This window comes from Pezoporus flaviventris, unplaced genomic scaffold (assembly GCF_033815535.1).
Source record: "Pezoporus flaviventris isolate CSIRO_AGI_PZ_B2104156 unplaced genomic scaffold, CSIRO_AGI_Pfla_v1 ptg000020l, whole genome shotgun sequence".
Lineage (NCBI taxonomy): Eukaryota > Metazoa > Chordata > Aves > Psittaciformes > Psittacidae > Pezoporus > Pezoporus flaviventris.
In genome coordinates, this window is record NW_026892568.1 from 1,452,313 (window position 1) to 1,471,118 (window position 18,806).

Below are 18,806 nucleotides of genomic sequence, written 5' to 3' on the forward strand. Positions count from 1 at the left end.
CTCCTTGTTTTCCAGCACATCAGGAGCCCTCCATGCACACGGTGTCTCTGCTGATAAACCTGAACCAGAGCATGCTGGCTGTGCCGCAGGGTGCATCCATCAGCCCAGCACAGAGGATGAGGCAGCTTCGTGTTGTGGATGCTGCACCTTCTAACTCATGCAATAACTTGGTCTTATTAACAGGGAGATTCTTATTTATCAGAGCTAATAATGTCCTCTTTATGCAGCAAGCACACAAAGGGCCATTCACCGCCAGTTGCCTTCAGGGCTGGTCCTCAAGCACCATTCCCCAAACAGGCATCCCAGAGCAGCAGCAAAGAGCAGCCTTTGCCTTTGAGGTTAGATAAGGGAAATCAGTGCCAGGCAGTAGTGCTTGAGTTTGGAGAGCAAGGCACACGTGTGCTCAAGGTTTGGGAGCTCAGAGGCAGCATTTCACCCTGCAAGGGGCTGGGGAGCAAAGGGGTGCTTGCAAAATGTCTGGGCAGGAATGACAGGGCTTTCCAGGTCTCCTCATCCTCTCGCAGTGATAGAGAGATGAATGTTGTCTAGTTCAAATGCTAGTTAAGCAACTCCCCCTAAGTGCAAGTAAACCACAACAACAACGTGGTATTTCTGAGAATTTCAAGGAACTTCACAAAAAGCAGTGATGCAAGGTGCAAATAGCTGACACTAACTCCTGTGAAGGAGGAGGAGGAGGGTAAAGCTGAGCAATGTTAAGCAAAGGGCTTGTTTTCTATAGGAAGCCCACAGCAGATGGCCTACAAGGTGGTGTCCTGCCTGCAGACACCCTGCAGAGTAAAGGCAATGTACCAAAGCCCTGTGCAGCTCATCACAGCTGTATCCTCCCATTCACAGCAGCAGTGCCATAGGTATGTGTGCTTGTTCCCAGGCAGGAACCTCTAGATCTTGGATTTCAACTGAACAAAACCCATCCCCTTTTTACAGCAACCTGCACAGAGAGGAAAATAGGTTGACAGCATCAAACAGTTATTTGTGTGTGCTCTGGAAGGAAAGGCACCATGAACACAGCCTCCCATGCCATGAAGGCACTGAGCATCTCCAGACAGGGAGATGAGAGGCTTTATCACAGTGAGCCAGCTCATTCCCGTGCAACACAACTGGCCATACAGGGCTGTCCCAGAGCAGAGCCAGATGTTCTTCAAGCATAAGAAGTGAGGCAAGGCAGATGTTGGCAACCTCGACGATGCAGGAGTCCAATTCCCTTTTTCCATTTGCTTGAGACAAAAGAGGAAATCAGGGTTGGATTATATCTGCATGGGGGGGGGGGGGGGGTGAGCAGGATGGATCAGGCCTTCAGCTAATGTGAACCAGTGTATGCACCCAGGTTTGCAGCATGTGAGTACCAGGATGTCACAACAAGCATCTCTCGGCCTATTTAACTTTCAAGGCATAATTCAGCTTGAATTTACTACTCATGAAAAGCTGGGAATTTCCTCTTGCATTGGTTCTCCCTAATTCTACTGACCCCCTCAAACAGCTTTGGAGCTCAAACTATTCTCTTTAGCAGCAGCTGGATAAAATATCAAGCTGAAGACTATGTGTGGCTCTGACAGCAGCCAAACCCAACAACATATTTACTTCAAAGCAGGCAGAAGGATAGCTTGTCCAGCTGGAAAAAGCAGGAAGTGTGCTTTTAAAGGAGCAGAAGAAGGGGACAGACAAGGAGATGATTGTGTAAGTCCTGGTGTTTCAATTAGGTCATGCCTGAATGATAACAGGAGTTCATGAACTTATGTTCTGGACAGAATGGAGGTGTCTGGTTTGTCCGTGTGCATCCTTATCCCAGAGCAGACATCAGATGGTGTTTTATGGACAGGTAAGGAAGGACATGGTTTAGTGTGAGGTGTCCCTGCCCATGGCAGGGGGGGTATGGAACTGGATGATCTTAAGGTCCTTTCCAACCCTAACCATTCTATGATATGGGCTGTGCAGCAGAGGAGATAGAAACACACATGGGTGTCTGTGGTCATGGTGGATGCCACCAGCATGAGCACTGAATACAGCCCTCTTGCAGGGGCTTTCCAGAATGAATTTGACAGTATCAGAAGTCATCTAGCCCAGTAATTAATGCCCCCGGTGAGGTCTTGGGTTGGGTCAGAGATGGGTGGTGGATATTAGTTGGAGCCCAGATACCAAAGGCAAACACTTCCCATGGATTTAGGCTAAGCTGGTGCAGGTCTTTCTGTGTCATTGTGGCAGCAAAACACCATGGGTTTGCAGGAAGAACTGTCACTGCCATCCACATTATCTCTCCCTGGTAACTGGATGCAGCTATAGGAACCTGTAATGCCTATAAGTAAATAATAATCTCTCTTGCAGGTGGCCACACCAGCCTGACCCTAACTTCAAGCAGCTTCCTACCTTGCAGCAGCCTTCATGCTCCATGTCCCAAATGAGAGCCAGGAGCCAGCCCAGCCATCAACTCCTCCAACCACAAAACACACCAAGATCATCTAAGACATCCTCCTCCTCATCCAGGTATGTGAACAGAGCTATTTTCACACAGGTTGGATGGGGCTTGGAGCAATCTGCCCTAGTAGAAGGTGTCCCTGCTCATGGCAGGGATTGGAACTGGGTGAGCTTTAAGGTCCCTTCTAACAGAAACCATTCTATGAGTTCTATTTATCCATGAGTTTGATTCTGACTTTAAAGCAAGTGCTGTGGGATTCAAGGATTTGAGGCAGTGCTCAGCCTCACCTTGGGCAGTTGAGGACATCTACTTGTTGGCACAGGCCACCGCTTCCTCCACCCACAGAACGTGGTTTTCTTTGGCCTCATGTTGAGAAATCCATTTCATGTTCTAAACACAAATCCTCCAAAGGGTTTCAGGATGCGAAGCAGGAAAAACAAAAACAAATAAGATTTATTTCTCTTTTTTTTGCTCTAATTTGAAAAATAACTGGCCTTGAAACTGCAATGGGTTTTCCCCTCTCAGGATAGGAGAGAAGGCTCCTGCCAGCCTCATGTCACAGAGCTACACCACATCACACGTGGGGAGTTGTGATTGCACCTCACAAGGGACTGAAAAGCGAGAAATGGGCTCCGGTGAGTGAATGATTGCACAATATCTTCTACATCTCATTTCCTGCATTTGTGGAACATCTATGCCCTGGCCTTGGCTTTTTACTGATAGTAAAAGGCTGTGGCAGTGATAGGGACAACACTTCCAGGCTCAGATTGGAGGGCATGGCATGGAACTGTATCTATAAGGATGCTGTGAAAGCTAAAAGCTGGTCTGGCTTGAAAAAGCATCTGAGCAAGACAAAGCTCCCCATGGGGAGCTGCTGGGGAGGGAGCAACAGCCACTTGGCTGTTCCTTCTGCATCCAAAGAACCCCAAGAGCCCAGAAGAGGTGCTTGGTCCTTGTTCGCTTGGACCCCATTAAGTCTGGGTTAACTTGCGAGATGTTAGGGAAAATTGGGAGAGCAGGAAGTCTTTTCTGGGAAGAAACCAGCTTTTCTTGGGTTTCAAAGCGGGCATGGGTGTATGGTGTACGGTTTAGAACGATAGCAGTGCATTGTAAAACCATCTGCACAAGTAAAGTACAGGCAATAACGTTCTTGAAATGCAGTGTTTGTAGCAGAAGTGCTGTAGATCAGTGCCTCGCTGCAAGCAAATCCTCCATCTGGTCCGTAATGGCTGAACTCTTCCTTCCATATCCCCTGTTCTTTGCTGGAAAGGGAATATTGCTAATATTCAGCAAAAAAACTACAGCTGGAAATGGCAAACCAGTATTGGCTCAGCCACCAGTGCCTAATGAGAGTGCCTACAAGGGAATATAGGCTAAATATGTCCTGTGGGGAACATGCATTGGATCCCATCTGGGGATGAGCACATGGAGCTCTGGAGGTTGGGGCTTGGGGAGCAGGATTTGTCCTTGCTCAGTCACTGAGACCTCCAGCCACACACTGCTCCTGATATGGGTTTTCCAGGGAAAACCTCTATTAATAGCAACTTATGCCATTATAATGATTGAATTATATTTACATCATTAAATTTTAATTATAAATAGAAATTTATATATTTCATGTATTTCTCTATATAATCATATGTCCATACATGTTTATACTTAATATCTATCTTTATATATTTACATAGCTAAATACAAATTATGTTTTAAAATATCTAGATTATAATAACATATAAAAATAATATAAAAATGTAGAAGATATAATAGAATTATAATTAATTATATATTAATTATAATATTTACATAATTACATTTAAAATTTTATTTATAATTATGTATTTATATTTATATTTTACTTTATGTATATTTATCTACATTTCTGTTTAAATATATTAAAACATTATATTTAAATATACTAATGTAATATGTTGTATAACATATCAATATATTAATACATGATATGTATACATATAATTATAAAAATATGTTTAAATATATCAATATATAAATACATATTATATAAAATACATAAATATATTACATTTATATGTATATTTAGATATACAGATATTGTTATATTAAATATTTATATCTTTTTATACTTCATATAATGTTTATTAATATATTATTTTTATGTATTTATGAGTGTGTATATAGATATACATCTAATAAATATATGTATATTTATATGTATTTTACAGGCACACATATATTTATACATCGATATTTAGAAAAATATGCATATTTTATATATATAAATATATATATGTATTTATAAATATATATTTTCATAGCTATTAACTAATAGAGATTATATACAAATATATCTTATATATTATGTATAAATTTAGAAATATATTTGTATTTAAATATAACATATAAATATTTAAATATAAATAGCTATATATATTTATATATGTATATGTACCTATACATGTATACATGTGCATGTATATGCATGTATATATACACACATGTATACATATACACGTAAAACTATACATAAATATAATTTGCATATATTTATATTTACCTATATTCATATGGATATATAAGTATATACAAATTAAACATAAGTCTACATAATTGAAGTTATGTAATTTTATATATTTAAATATTAATTTATAGGAACATGTTTTATATAAACATATATCAACACATAAATATTTTATATTTATAGAGAAAAATATGCTTTATGCATCTTTATATGTATTTTTATGAATATGTTTTGATATAGAAATGTATGTAAATATATTTAAAATATTTTATATAGATAACTATATTTCTATTTATGTATATTTTTATATGTATATATACATATACATATACATATGTTAATATATGTAAATATATCTTTATTATATTTGCATCTTTCTTTATATATGTATACCTGTAATTGGTATATATAATTTATACATTATATATAAACATATTCATATATAGCAATATAGAAAAAAAATATATAACATAGAAATACATAGTAATAAATAAAAATAGGTATATAAAGTTATATATTTTAATGTAAATATATATTTATGTAAATATATTTATACAAATTTACATTTATGGATTTATATAGAATATATATATATTTCTATATTATGTATTCATATGAGTATATAAAAATAAATATATGATATAAAGTAATATATAAATCCATAATTATTTTTGTATATGAATACAAATTTACATATTGTTATTCAAATAGAAATGTATATTTATAGAAAAATGACATGCATGTATTATAAGAATATATATTTAAAAATAAAATTTAAAATGTAAACATCATGTATAATTAGAGTTAACTTACGTTTTTAAGTTTTATAAGTTATATATTTCTGGGCAAACTTCATTTATGCCTTACAGCATATAAACGATTTATAGCTTGTATCATTAATAGCAATAGAAGCTATTAATGTATCATTAATAGAATAGAAGCTATAAACGAAGCTTCCTTAAAGACCGTACTGACAGATGGGGTGTTAGAGCAGTGAATGAGGGCACCAGCCAGTGAGGCTCCACTCGTGCAGAAAGGCCATGGGGACACAGGACAGTGGCTGTCCTGACTTCTGCACGCTCTCAAAGAGTGGAATGCGCTCATTCTTTCCTTCTCCTCATACAAACGTGGGGTTTGTGCCTTTGTTTTCCTTCCCTCCCATGTAACAGGGTTTTGCACAACGCATTTCCGAGAACGATGATGGGGACTTTTCTGCCCGTTCCTGGAACCGCCCTGCTGCTGAATCACTGCGGGTCGCCTCGGGGTGCGGAGCCGCGGAGGTCCCCGAAGCATCTCCATTCGTGCTGCGCCACCTCCTGGTGATACCGCAGTGGTGCACGGCTGCACACAGAGGTTTGGAAGTGGATCTCGGTCCTTTCCAACCCAAACTATTGTATGATATGTCCAGTTTTCTGTGCAATGTATCTATCCAAGGGAAGGTCCATTCCAAAGCCTTCCAGGTTCTGCTTCGCTGTGCTGAAGGTGGCACCTCTGCCTCCCATACAAGCCAGAGCGTTGTTCTGCAGCTCCTCTGCTGTCCAATGACTTTGGCTGGACACCAAGGATGTGCAGATGGAAGAAGGTCAAAAAGCTGGACCACAGATGCTGTAACAACAAGGAATGCAGCTGCCACCATCACCAGGGACATTCACATCCTCAATGTGACTGTAATGAACCTTTCTGAGGAAGCTGTATTTGCTCAGTATGTGCACAGACCTTACCAGTGTGGCCATATCTGGTTACAGTTTGGTGGCAGATGGAGATCCAGGAATCCTGTTGCCAGGGAGATGTCTCAGTATCCATACAACTTGATCCTGACGGAAACAGAAAAGTAGACAGGTATTATTCTAATATATTCCTCTCTTCCAGGTAAGATCCATGTGCCAGCTTTGCTCCAATACAGATATAATTGCAAGGTATCTCAACCCTTTCCACTGCAATTTGGGATTACAACTATCTGCTACCTGTAATCCCTGCTCAGGGAGTGAGAATTCTGGTCATTTGTGCATTAATGCTGCCAAATCGCGCTCATGTTTTACAGTCATAAAATTCCACTCGGTCCAATGCTCACTTCAGCAGTCTCTAGGTTGGATGGTGAGACCCAGACAACGACATTAGTCCACCAGATCTTTGGTGGCTACCTGCGATACCGTAGTGAGTGCTCGGTGCCAGGCCCTGGGCCTGCAATCACTCGGGGCTGTTGGCGCTCACAGAAGCCAAGCCCTGGACAGCAGTCACTCAGGGCTCTTGCAGTCACTCAGGGCTTTCCATAAGTGACGCAGGAGAGATAGCTCCTGCCTTGCTGAGGACACAGGGCAGCCTCGCCAGCCCTCCGTGGGGCAAGCAGGAGGGCTCAGAGCTGCCCTCTGGGCACAGTGGTCCAGCCGGGGCTCAGCACCGGGCCCTGGGGCTTCTGGCCTTGAAACTTCCTTGCTTCCTTTTTTCCTTGGTGCTCCTACCTAAAAGCACTTCTGATTCCTCTTCCACCACCCCGCTTCCCTCCCCCTCTGGTGTCCCCTTTCCCTGGGCTCCCCTTTTGATTTTCCCCTCTTGGCTGACGGAAACCTCTTTTCTTCAGCTCACCAAGTCTTTATTTGTGCCGGTCCCTGCAGGGCAGGAAGCTGGGCAGGAGTGCCCACCACGCGCGGCCTCGCGCGCAAGTCGCTGGCAGCAGCCTCGGCACTCCTGCAGTCGAGGAGGAGGTCTCTGGCCCACCGCCGAAGAAGAGGAGACTTCTTATGGCGGAGGTCTTGTAGTCCCTGGAGGGGCTAGAGGCAGCGGGTGCCAGCTGTGACGGGGAGGCGCCGGGCTCGCAGGCCCTGGAAAGCTGGCGCATGTCATCCCCCCGTGCCCACCCGGACTGGGAGCCCACCTTGATGCAAGGAGGGAAATGAAGTGGAGGAGGGGGAAGATGAGCAGCAGCAGGCAGCTGCACAGACCTGTAAGCACCAGGGACTGCATGGGGTCATGCTTGCGGTGCGAGTGACTTTGGCAGCTGGCGTAAAAATTTACCCCCAGCTCCTCCCTGCCCTGGACAGGCCCCAGTATGTCCAAGCACCCTGCACCCTCAGGACACTGTTAGTCGTGACAGTGTCTTCTGGGGCACGAGATCTGCCTTGGAGGATGAGCCTCTGCCTCGTGCTCACCTTGCCTGTTTCCGCAGTGGCAGCAGATACCAGGAGGCTGGAGCTGGGCACAGGCACTGCCCTGCTGCCCAAAGGCCTGCACGTGACGGTGGGGCTGGCACAGCACCAACGACCCAGCTGGAGTCCGCAGTGGTGGAGCAGCTGCTTGTGGATTCCTTGGACAAAGCTTACGGCAAACAAGGTAATTAATCCCTTCTTGCCTGCGTGGGTGAGCAGCAGCGCAGCTCCCCTACCTTGAGCCCTGCCAGGGCCTGAGCTGCTGCACCCAGGTGGGGTCCTGGAGTGAGGGGCGCCAACCCTGGCCCTGTGCTGGCGAGAGCCATGGAGCTTGGCCTGGGGCTCCGTGCTGACAACGCTCCTTCTCAGTCTTGACCTGGAATGGCGGCGTCTCGGCTGTCAGTTGGCATGCCATGCAGTCTGCAGCCTCAGCGTGCAGGAAGACCATCATCGATGAGTGGGATGAGGAGTTTGACAGAGGGCAGGTGGGTGCTGGCCCCATCCCTGACTGGGCTGGTGGGAAGAACCTTGGGCCACCGTGTGCTGACCCCCAGAGCCTTCCTGCCTCTGCACAGGTGAAGAAGGTTAAAAAGCGGAGGAGGGAGCAGAGACACCAGAAACCCTGGCAGTGGCTGCACCGCCAGCGCAGCTTCTGGGCAGTGACGCATGCGGCCAAGGCAGCGAGCCTGCGCCACCGGCTCTGAGGTGAGCAGGTCCAGGGGCCCGGAGCAGAGCTGGAGGGGGCAGGCGCAGGGCAGCTGCAGGCCGGGTGCTCACACGGCTCCTTTCCTTCCAGCCGGAATGCCAGCGAGCGGGAGGAGAGGTCCCTGCCATGGAGCCCTGTCCTGGGAGCTGCTGTGGAGGGAAGAGGACACCGCTGCCCACATCTCCACGCTCGATGTCCCTGCCTTCTGCTGTGAAGGAGCCCAGGAGGACCGTGCCTTGTCCGGGCTCCTTCAGCAGCTTCCCTGCGCCTAGGCCTGGAGCAGCCCTTTCTCCCCCCAGGCCTGGAGCCCTCTCCCTCGTGCCCCCCCTTTCCCTCCTCACCACGTTGGAGTCACCGTTAACACCATCCCCTCCACCGGCCTTTCCTGTGCTGCGCATGGGGGTTGGCGCCTCGGGGGGATGGGGTGCCCGTGGCCACCAATAAAGATGTGTTGGTGATTTGGTAGTGCTCAGCTCTGGGTTAGGGCCAGCGGGGCGCGCTCCCGCAGGTGGGGTGGTGGAGGAAGCACCGGGAGAGAAGCAGCTCTTGGTGCCTGGGGGCGAGCACACAAGGTGGGCTCCTGGGTCCCGCTCGGCTCTGACTGGGGCCAGCCTCATCCTGCCCTGGCACTCGGCCATTGCTGCTGCTGCTGCTCGTGAGCTTCCTGCAGTGTCAGTGCTACTGGGGCCTCTGAGTCAGGTTCCTGTGGGTCGGCAGGTGGGTTTTCCTTCAGCAAGCATTTTGCTGAGGAGCAGGCTGGAGTCAGGCTGGCTGTGATCTCAAACCCAGGTCTCAGTGCTGCCCGTTGTGCTGGTGGCCGTTCTCCCCATGAGCCGCAGTCACCTGGGTGCTGCTGGTGGCAATGCCGAGGGTTCAAGGGCTGGTTTCGTGCCTGTGACAGTTGCGCATTGCGCTTTGGAGTTCTACCCTAGAAGTGTTTGTGCTTGGCAGCAGGGAGGTTATTGTGTGAGATAAGGTGCAAGCAACCAGCCCACTGGTGTGCAGCCGCAGGAATCCCCGTCCTCGGGTCCTGCTTTCTCTGAGCCACTGCTGTGGTGCCGCGGTGCTGGCATGTGCCGTGGGGCTGCCCATCTGAGGCAGCTCTGTTCCGTGCAGCCACCGCCGCTCTGGGAGGTGTTTTCATGCTGAGCATCCCTGTCAGGTCTAAGATGACGTACTGGACCAGTCCGGGCAATTTCAACGTATTAAAGGAAACCTCAAAAGGAAAACCCCACCTACAGCGCCCCTCGTCCCACCCGCACGCTGTGTGGTTGTATCACACGTGCCATTGCTGCTGGTAGTCTGTCTGAGTTTACTATTGCCACTTGTTCTGGCGCCGGCTCTGCGCTCCCTGTGCTCTCATTGTGACCTCTTGCCGATGCTCTGGCCCTCGGGGGGGGGGGGGGGGGGGAGCGTCCCCCCCGGCTCTGTAATAGGCACGTCACAAAGCCCGCTTGCCCGAGCGCGGTCCCCCGGCACTATATAAGCGGTGCAGGCGCAAGCTCAGCTCAGTCCTCTCGCCCGGAGCTGGGCGGGACGCGGAGGCGGAGAGTGAGCTTCCTCCCCACGGCTTCAGCACGCGGTTGATCGGGCGGAGCCGTCGGTTCAACGCGGCTGATTGGACGAATGCGGAGGAGCGGGCTTCGCGGAGTGGACGCGGTTGGAGGGGCGGGCCCCAGGGTTGGGCGCCTGTCGGTGGGCGGGCCCCGAGGGTTGGGTGCGGGAGCCGCGGCGCCTGGCGCATGTTGTGCGGTGGCGGGAGGGGGGCGAGGCGAGAAACTGCGGTGGGAAGAGAAGGGCCCAGTGCCCCCGCTCAGCTCCCGCCTCTCCCTGCAGCCGAGAGCGCTAGGGGTCCCCAGGGCGGTCATGGAGAACCTGCGGAAGGTGCCGAGGCAGGCCCGGCGGGAGATGAGCGGGAGAGGGAAGGTGCCCAGTCTGCAGGCTGAGGTTGCCCAGAGGGTGCTGCTGCAGGTGCGCAAGAGCCTCACCTGCTGTGGCTTCCCTAAGAAGCTGCGGAAGATCGGCAGCTGCAGGAAGATCGGCACCTTAAGGCGCATGAACTGGCCAGTCAAGGCTGCCGGACCCCAGTGCGCCGCCGAGGAGGAGCAGCAAGTCAAGCAGGGTAAGTACCGGGGGCTCAGTGGGCACAGCCGCGGCCCGCGCTGCACAGCTCACCCACCATTCCTCATATCCCACAGAGAGCAGCGATGCCGCAGTGGGCCCAGGGGATGGGATCCCTGCGCCCCAGAAGGTGCTCTTCCCCATGGAGCACCTGTCCATGGAGTGGCAGCAGGTGCGCCCAGTCGGCGCAGGACTTCGTAACCTCGGGAACACATGTTTCCTGAACTCCACCGTGCAGTGCCTCACGTACACCCCGCCGCTGGCTAACTACCTGCTCTCCAAGGAGCACCGCTGCACCTGTGAGTAGTGGGGCCTGGCTTGGCGGGCGGCTGTGCTGGCAGGTCCCTGCTCCCCGCGCTGGGCTCAGTATCTCAGCACGCGTGGCTGTGGCAAGGGCCATGTGGCTGTCAGGATGAACCTTCTCTGCTCCCTCCGGCCACTTCTCGACGGAGATGCTGTTCCTGTGTACAGCTCCTTTTTCCCGGCCATAGCAGCATCCCTGAGCTTTGCATCCTTGAGTCTGGGGATGCTTGTGTCCGTGGTGGGTGTAGCCAGGGCTAAGATGGCTCCCGCAGGATCTGCTGGCTTCGTGGGGACTGAGCTGGACATCCCAAACAGCCCCTGCCTGCATGAGGGCAGAAGGCTGGGTACAGGCAGCAGATGCTGTTGATGTGTGACTTTGAAAGGGAATGTGATGGGCATTGCTCCGACCTGTACTGTACTGCCCTGTCTCCTGTACTGCTTTGATCTCTACTGTGTTTGTCCCCAACCTCCTGTCATCTACTCCTTTGTCACAGGTGACCAAGGCAGCTTCTGCATGATACGCACCATGCAGAGCCACGTGGCTGAGGCTTTTGCGAACAGTGGGAGAGTGATAGAGCCAACGGCCTTTGTCCAAGAACTCAATGGTAAGAATGACTCCACTGTACTTCCCCTCCTCCCATAGCCGTGCTGGAGAGCAGGGAGTAATGTGTGAGTAGAACCTTTGAGAAGAGGCCAGGAGAACTCGTGGAGCCTGCGGGGACCTGCTGACCTCATGGGCTGTGTGTGGGGTTCCCCCGTGGCCGACACGAGTCTGCCGTCCGCTTTGGTTTGAGGGGGCTCGACCCCTGGGGCCACCGAGGGAGGAGGGCTCTGTCTCTCGCAGCACGTGCTGGGGCTGATTCCTCCCTGTCCTGCAGAGATCGCTGGGCACATGCGCTTCGGTCAGCAGGAGGACGCGCATGAATTCCTGCGTTATACCATCAGCGCTATGCAGAATTCCTGCCTGAGTGGCTGCACCAGGTACGTGGGGCCTCTCTCTGATGGGCTGTCCCTGCTCTTCTTCGCTGTCCTCTCGCTAGTCCCCTGCCTTGCTGGAGGGGACTGTGGGGTCAGTCTGTTCCCCAGGCGGCACTCGTGTTCCTGGGCCCTTGCCCCGGGAAGCTGCGTTGCCCCTGCAGTGCCCAGCTCCGAGCTCCAGCCAGGAGTTTGTGCTGAGGACACCGTGGCAGCCACGGGGCGGCCACGGTGCAGGAACAGTGTGAGACCCGGGGCTGCTGTCTCTAGGTTGGATTGCGAGACCCAGGCAACGACATTGGTCCACCAGATCTTTGGCGGCAACCTGCGATCCCGTGGTGAGTGCTCGGTGCCAGGCCCTGGGCCTGCTGTTGCTTTGCTGGGAGCCTTGTCGTTAAAATGCTTTGGGAAAATCGCTGAGCACGTAGACATGATCCAGAGCTGCAGCTGCTCAGTCCCGTGGGACCTGTGGGTCAGGAGCCCGCTTGTGGTGACAGCAAGAGCTGTCGGCTGTGGATCCCCAGCTCATCGCCACCAGGAAATGAACCTCCTGGCACCACTCGCTGTGCCAGCACGCAGTGGAATTGGCAGCCTTCCTCTGTGCCAGGCTGCGCATCCTGGTGTTCCCGTCCCAGAGCTCGAACCCGAAGAGGGGGAGGCAGTTCCCGCATTGTGCTGGGTGCCGATGGGTGCGGGTCAGTGTGCCAGGGTGTGCTCATTGCTCTTTCCTTTACAGTGGAGTGTTTGTCGTGCAAGAGAGCCTCGGACACGTACGACCCTTTCCTGGACCTGGCACTGGAGATCTGGGTACTGCAGCGGGCTGGGGACCCGGTGCTCCTGCTCTCCTGGGGCCGGCATCTCAGCAGGGAGCGGGGCTGTCGCCTGGCCGGGCCACCCGTGCGCTGACCTCTCCTCCATCCTTGCAGGAAGCCGAAGACCTATGCGAGGCGCTGGAGCAGTTGGTTAAGCCAGACCTGCTGGGAGGGAAAAACTGCTACCTGTGCGCAGGGTGAGTGTGGGGCTGTGGGCAGGAATGGGGCTGCGGCTGCGCCGGTGGGAAGCAGGCGGAAATCCACATCACGGGAGGGCTTCTCGACCTGTTCCCCGCTAAAGCGTGAGGCCGCGGAAGCCTGTGGTGAAAGCTGCCGCTCTGCCCCTCTGTCCTCTCGTGAGGAGAACCTGGGCCAGCAGATGTGGCCGTGGGCAGGTGCCTGGTGCCTGCAGGGTCATTTTCCATGGGGTTTGCCACTTGGCCAGAGCTGGCAATCATCTGGGTGGTGGAAGAGCTTGAGTGACACAGCTCCTCTTGTGCAGATGCAACAGCAGAGTGTCGGCAACAAAACGCTTCAGCATCCACCAAGCCCCCAACGTTCTGACGCTCTCACTGAAGCGGTTCACGTATGACGGGGAGAAAATCACAAGGGTGAGTGCTCGGCAGTGCCGAGCTGGGGCTGTCTCCTGGCCCGAGCAGCAGGGTGGGAGGTGGCCCTGCCGCTCTTGGTCAGCCGCGCGCTAGGAGCTCGTCCTGGCGCCTTCGTCATGGTGACCTCTGCCTGGGGAGGGCAGCCCCTGCTCCCTCAGGAGATGGACATGCAGGACAGCTGAGCTGCTCCTGCTCTAGCAGGAAACCCGTCTGCTGTGCAGGCTTCTGAGGCATGCTCTCTTCCTCTGCAGGCCGTGCCGTACCCTGAGTTCCTCAACATCCGCCCATACATGTCAGAGAGCGAGGGGGATCCTGTAATGTATGGGCTCTATGCAGTGCTGGTGCACTCTGGGTACAGCTGCCACGCGGGGCACTACTACTGCTACGTGAAGGTGAGCCCAGGGCACTCTGGGCTGGGAGCTGCTGGGTCAGGCTGTGCTTCGCTGCTGGAAGCACTCTTGTAGAGTCCTCTTGCCTCCCCTGGGCTGCTGTGGGCTTTGGCCAGAGGAACTCTGTGGGCGGGTGCGGTTCCTGCTGGTCTTTGGGCCAGGAGAGGCCCTGGACACAGCCCAACCCCATTCTCTCTGCTCCTTCTACAGGCCAGCAACGGGCAGTGGTACAAAATGAACGACAGTGTGGTGAGCCGCAGTAACATCCAAAAGGTGCTGAAGCAGGCGGCCTACCTGCTCTTCTATTTGAGGTGGGAGCGCCTGCGGCCCCCAACCCCACTGCGGGGCAGGGCTGGCACCATGTGCAGGAGAGGTCCAGCCCCTTGCCATGGTTTTGCTGTAGATGAAGAGCATCTCCCTCCTCGGAGCTGCTGACTCCTGTTTCTCGTGTGCAGCTCTGATCGAGAGCATTCCATTTAGTCAAAGACTCACAGTTAACCCGCGCCCTTCCCTTCCAGACTCTCCGGCCCAGAGAAGAGCTTGGACAGGCCCATTGCCAGAGCTGTCCCCAGCCTGACTGGCTCTGAGGGCACTGTCTCCAAAGAGGCAGAGAAAATTGTGAGCCACAGGCCCCTGTTCCCATCCCTGGTGAGTCCTGGAGGACTCAGCACCGGGCCCTGGGGCTTCTGGCCTTGAAACTTCCTTGCTTCCTTTTTTTCCTTGGTGCTCCTATCTAAAAGCACTTCTGATTCCTCTTCCACCACCCCGCTTCCCTCCCCCTCTGGTGTCCCCTTTCCCTGGGCTCCCCTTTTGATTTTCCCCTCTTGGCTGACGGAAACCTCTTTTCTTCAGCTCACCAAGTCTTTATTTGTGCCGGTCCCTGCAGGGCAGGAAGCTGGGCAGGAGTGCCCACCACGCGTGGCCTCGCGCGCAAGTCGCTGGCAGCCGCTTCCCACCGACCAGCAGCTGCCCCGGCTCGGCTCTGCTGCCTCTGGGCACGTGCGGGTGAGCAGCGCCCACCGCAGCCAGGCCAGCTGCGGCCTCGGGGGGCTCCTCGAGGTGACTCTGGCCTCGGCGCTGGCTCGGGGGTGATTTCGGCATCTTGCTCCCCTGCTCTGGACTGCCCCAGCCCCAGCCCAGCCCCTCGGCACCCAGCCTCCCCCCTGGACAGTGCTGGTCCATGACCACCCCTCACACCACCTTTCTCTATGCTGCAGGGATGCGCCCAACCTGGTGACCACTCGCTCCTTCCCAAGGAAGAGGCGGCTCGAGGCAGGCAGCAGCCTCGGCACTCCTGCAGTCGAGGAGGAGGTCTCTGGCCCACCGGCGAAGAAGAGGAGACTTCTTATGGCGGAGGTCTTGTAGTCCCCTTTCCCTGGGCTCCCCTTTTGATTTTCCCCTCTTGGCTGGCGGAAACCTCTTTTCTTCAGCTCACCAAGTCTTTATTTGTGCCGGTCCCTGCAGGGCAGGAAGCTGGGCAGGAGTGACCACCACACGCGGCCTCGCGCGCAAGTCGCTGGCAGCCGCTTCCCACCGACCAGCAGCTGCCCCGGCTCGGCTCTGCTGCCTCTGGGCACGTGCAGGTGAGCAGCGCCCACCGCAGCCAGGCCAGCTGCGGCCTCGGGGGGCTCCTCGAGGTGACTCTGGCCTCGGCGCTGGCTCGGGGGTGATTTCGGCATCTTGCTCCCCTGCTCTGGACTGCCCCAGCCCCAGCCCAGCCCCTCGGCACCCAGCCTCCCCCCTGGACAGTGCTGGTCCATGACCACCCCTCACACCACCTTTCTCTATGCTGCAGGGATGCGCCCAACCCGGTGACCACTCGCTCCTTCCCAAGGAAGAGGCGGCTCGAGGCAGGCAGCAGCCTCGGCACTCCTGCAGTCGAGGAGGAGGTCTCTGGCCCACCGGCGAAGAAGAGGAGACTTCTTATGGCGGAGGTCTTGTAGTCCCCTTTCCCTGGGCTCCCCTTTTGATTTTTCCCCTCTTGGCTGACGGAAACCTCTTTTCTTCAGCTCACCAAGTCTTTATTTGTGCCGGTCCCTGCAGGGCAGGAAGCTGGGCAGGAGTGACCACCACACGCGGCCTCGCGCGCAAGTCGCTGGCAGCCGCTTCCCACCGACCAGCAGCTGCCCCGGCTCGGCTCTGCTGCCTCTGGGCACGTGCGGGTGAGCAGCGCCCACCGCAGCCAGGCCAGCTGCGGCCTCGGGGGGCTCCTTGAGGTGACTCTGGCCTCGGCGCTGGCTCGGGGGTGATTTCGGCATCTTGCTCCCCTGCTCTGGACTGCCCCAGCCCCAGCCCAGCCCCTCGGCACCCAGCCTCCCCCCTGGACAGTGCTGGTCCATGACCACCCCTCACACCACCTTTCTCTGTGCTGCAGGGATGTGCCCAGCCCGGTCACCACTCGCTCCTTCCCAAGGAAGAGGCGGCTCGAGGCAGGCAGCAGCCTCAGCACTCCTGCAGTCGAGGAGGAGGTCTCTGGTCCACCGGCGAAGAAGAGGAGACTTCTTATGGCGGAGGTCTTGTAGTCCCTGGAGGGGCTAGAGGCAGCGGGTGCCAGCTGTGACGGGGAGGCGCCGGGCTCGCAGGCCCTGGAGAGCTGGCGCATGTCATCCCCCCGTGCCCACCCGGACTGGGAGCCCACCTTGATGCAAGGAGGGAAAAGAAGTGGAGGAGGGGGAAGATGAGCAGCAGCAGGCAGCTGCACAGACCTGTAAGCACCAGGGACTGCATGGGGTCATGCTTGCGGTGCGAGTGACTTTGGCAGCTGGCATAAAAATTTACCCCCAGCTCCTCCCTGCCCAGGACAGGCCCCAGTATGTCCAAGCACCCTGCACCCTCAGGACACTGTTAGTCGTGACAGTGTCTTCTGGGGCACGAGATCTGCCTTGGAGGATGAGCCTCTGCCTCGTGCTCACCTTGCCTGTTTCCGCAGTGGCAGCAGATACCAGGAGGCTGGAGCTGGGCACAGGCACTGCCCTGCTGCCCAAAGGCCTGCACGTGACGGTGGGGCTGGCACAGCACCAACGACCCAGCTGGAGTCCGCAGTGGTGGAGCAGCTGCTTGTGGATTCCTTGGACAAAGCTTACGGCAAACAAGGTAATTAATCCCTTCTTGCCTGCGTGGGTGAGCAGCAGCGCAGCTCCCCTACCTTGAGCCCTGCCAGGGCCTGAGCTGCTGCACCCAGGTGGGGTCCTGGAGTGAGGGGCGCCAACCCTGGCCCTGTGCTGGCGAGAGCCATGGAGCTTGGCCTGGGGCTCCGTGCTGACAACGCTCCTTCTCAGTCTTGACCTGGAATGGCGGCGTCTCGGCTGTCAGTTGGCATGCCATGCAGTCTGCAGCCTCAGCGTGCAGGAAGACCATCATCGATGAGTGGGATGAGGAGTTTGACAGAGGGCAGGTGGGTGCTGGCCCCATCCCTGACTGGGCTGGTGGGAAGAACCTTGGGCCACCGTGTGCTGACCCCCAGAGCCTTCCTGCCTCTGCACAGGTGAAGAAGGTTAAAAAGCGGAGGAGGGAGCAGAGACACCAGAAACCCTGGCAGTGGCTGCACCGCCAGCGCAGCTTCTGGGCAGTGACGCATGCGGCCAAGGCAGCGAGCCTGCGCCACCGGCTCTGAGGTGAGCAGGTCCAGGGGCCCGGAGCAGAGCTGGAGGGGGCAGGCGCAGGGCAGCTGCAGGCCGGGTGCTCACACGGCTCCTTTCCTTCCAGCCGGAATGCCAGCGAGCGGGAGGAGAGGTCCCTGCCATGGAGCCCTGTCCTGGGAGCTGCTGTGGAGGGAAGAGGACACCGCTGCCCACATCTCCACGCTCGATGTCCCTGCCTTCTGCTGTGAAGGAGCCCAGGAGGACCGTGCCTTGTCCGGGCTCCTTCAGCAGCTTCCCTGCGCCTAGGCCTGGAGCAGCCCTTTCTCCCCCCAGGCCTGGAGCCCTCTCCCTCGTGCCCCCCCTTTCCCTCCTCACCACGTTGGAGTCACCGTTAACACCATCCCCTCCACCGGCCCTTCCTGTGCTGCGCATGGGGGTTGGCGCCTCGGGGGGATGGGGTGCCCGTGGCCACCAATAAAGATGTGTTGGTGATTTGGTAGTGCTCAGCTCTGGGTTAGGGCCAGCGGGGCACGCTCCCGCAGGTGGGGTGGTGGAGGAAGCACTGGGAGAGAAGCAGCTCTTGGTGCCTGGGGGTGAGCACACAAGGTGGGCTCCTGGGTCCCGCTCGGCTCTGACTGGGGCCAGCCTCATCCTGCCCTGGCACTCGGCCATTGCTGCTGCTGCTGCTCGTGAGCTTCCTGCAGTGTCAGTGCTACTGGGGCCTCTGAGTCAGGTTCCTGTGGGTCGGCAGGTGGGTTTTCCTTCAGCAAGCATTTTGCTGAGGAGCAGGCTGGAGTCAGGCTGGCTGTGATCTCAAACCCAGGTCTCGGTGCTGCCTGTTGTGCTGGTGGCCGTTCTCCCCATGAGCCGCAGTCACCTGGGTGCTGCTGGTGGCAATGCCGAGGGTTCAAGGGCTGGTTTTGTGCCTGTGACAGTTGTCCTGGAGTGAGGGGCCATAAATCTGTGCCCCTTTTCTCTTACAAGGGGCTGAGGATGGACTCAGACCAGGGCAAGATGCAGTTAATTGGTATGAAAAGAATAAGAACTGTGAGCACAGCTCTGAAACTGGGATTTATTGAGGAAGATTTTGTAGTTATTATCTACTTAGGAACAGAGGATTTGTCAGGACAGATCAGAGTGTTTGCATCAAATCTGGCATCCTGCCTGTAGCTGAGATAGTGAGGGGATGTATTAGAGGGAAGACTCCCCCCAGCCTTTCCCAGAAGTGCAGGTATGG

The 18,806-nt window shown here is 54.0% G+C and overlaps 1 protein-coding gene and 2 long non-coding RNA genes across 3 annotated transcripts; all 3 read left to right on the forward strand.

Moving 5' to 3' along the window:
- The first annotated feature begins 1,455 nt into the window (after nt 1–1,455).
- On the forward strand, nt 1,456–3,388 carry LOC133270443 (uncharacterized). The gene is made up of 3 exons (XR_009743777.1): nt 1,456–1,695; nt 2,341–2,499; nt 2,957–3,388. It is a non-coding gene; the product is annotated as an uncharacterized LOC133270443 (long non-coding RNA).
- A 4,726-nt stretch (nt 3,389–8,114) lies between these two features.
- LOC133270444 (uncharacterized) lies at nt 8,115–9,070 on the forward strand. The gene is made up of 4 exons (XR_009743778.1): nt 8,115–8,255; nt 8,441–8,556; nt 8,647–8,776; nt 8,868–9,070. It is a non-coding gene; the product is annotated as an uncharacterized LOC133270444 (long non-coding RNA).
- Nucleotides 9,071–10,643: 1,573 nt separating this feature from the next.
- On the forward strand, nt 10,644–17,896 carry LOC133270210 (ubiquitin carboxyl-terminal hydrolase 36-like). Its single transcript, XM_061455204.1, is given in 22 exon segments — nt 10,644–10,899; nt 10,976–11,197; nt 11,696–11,806; nt 12,080–12,182; nt 12,447–12,514; nt 12,913–12,983; nt 13,103–13,185; nt 13,491–13,599; nt 13,851–13,991; nt 14,199–14,299; nt 14,507–14,636; nt 14,841–15,076; nt 15,206–15,344; nt 15,453–15,571; nt 15,784–15,922; nt 16,032–16,150; nt 16,363–16,625; nt 16,628–16,649; nt 16,918–17,081; nt 17,267–17,382; nt 17,473–17,602; nt 17,694–17,896. Coding segments are annotated over 21 exon segments (2,841 nt in total). The 3' UTR covers nt 17,602; nt 17,694–17,896.
- The last annotated feature ends 910 nt before the right edge of the window (nt 17,897–18,806 follow it).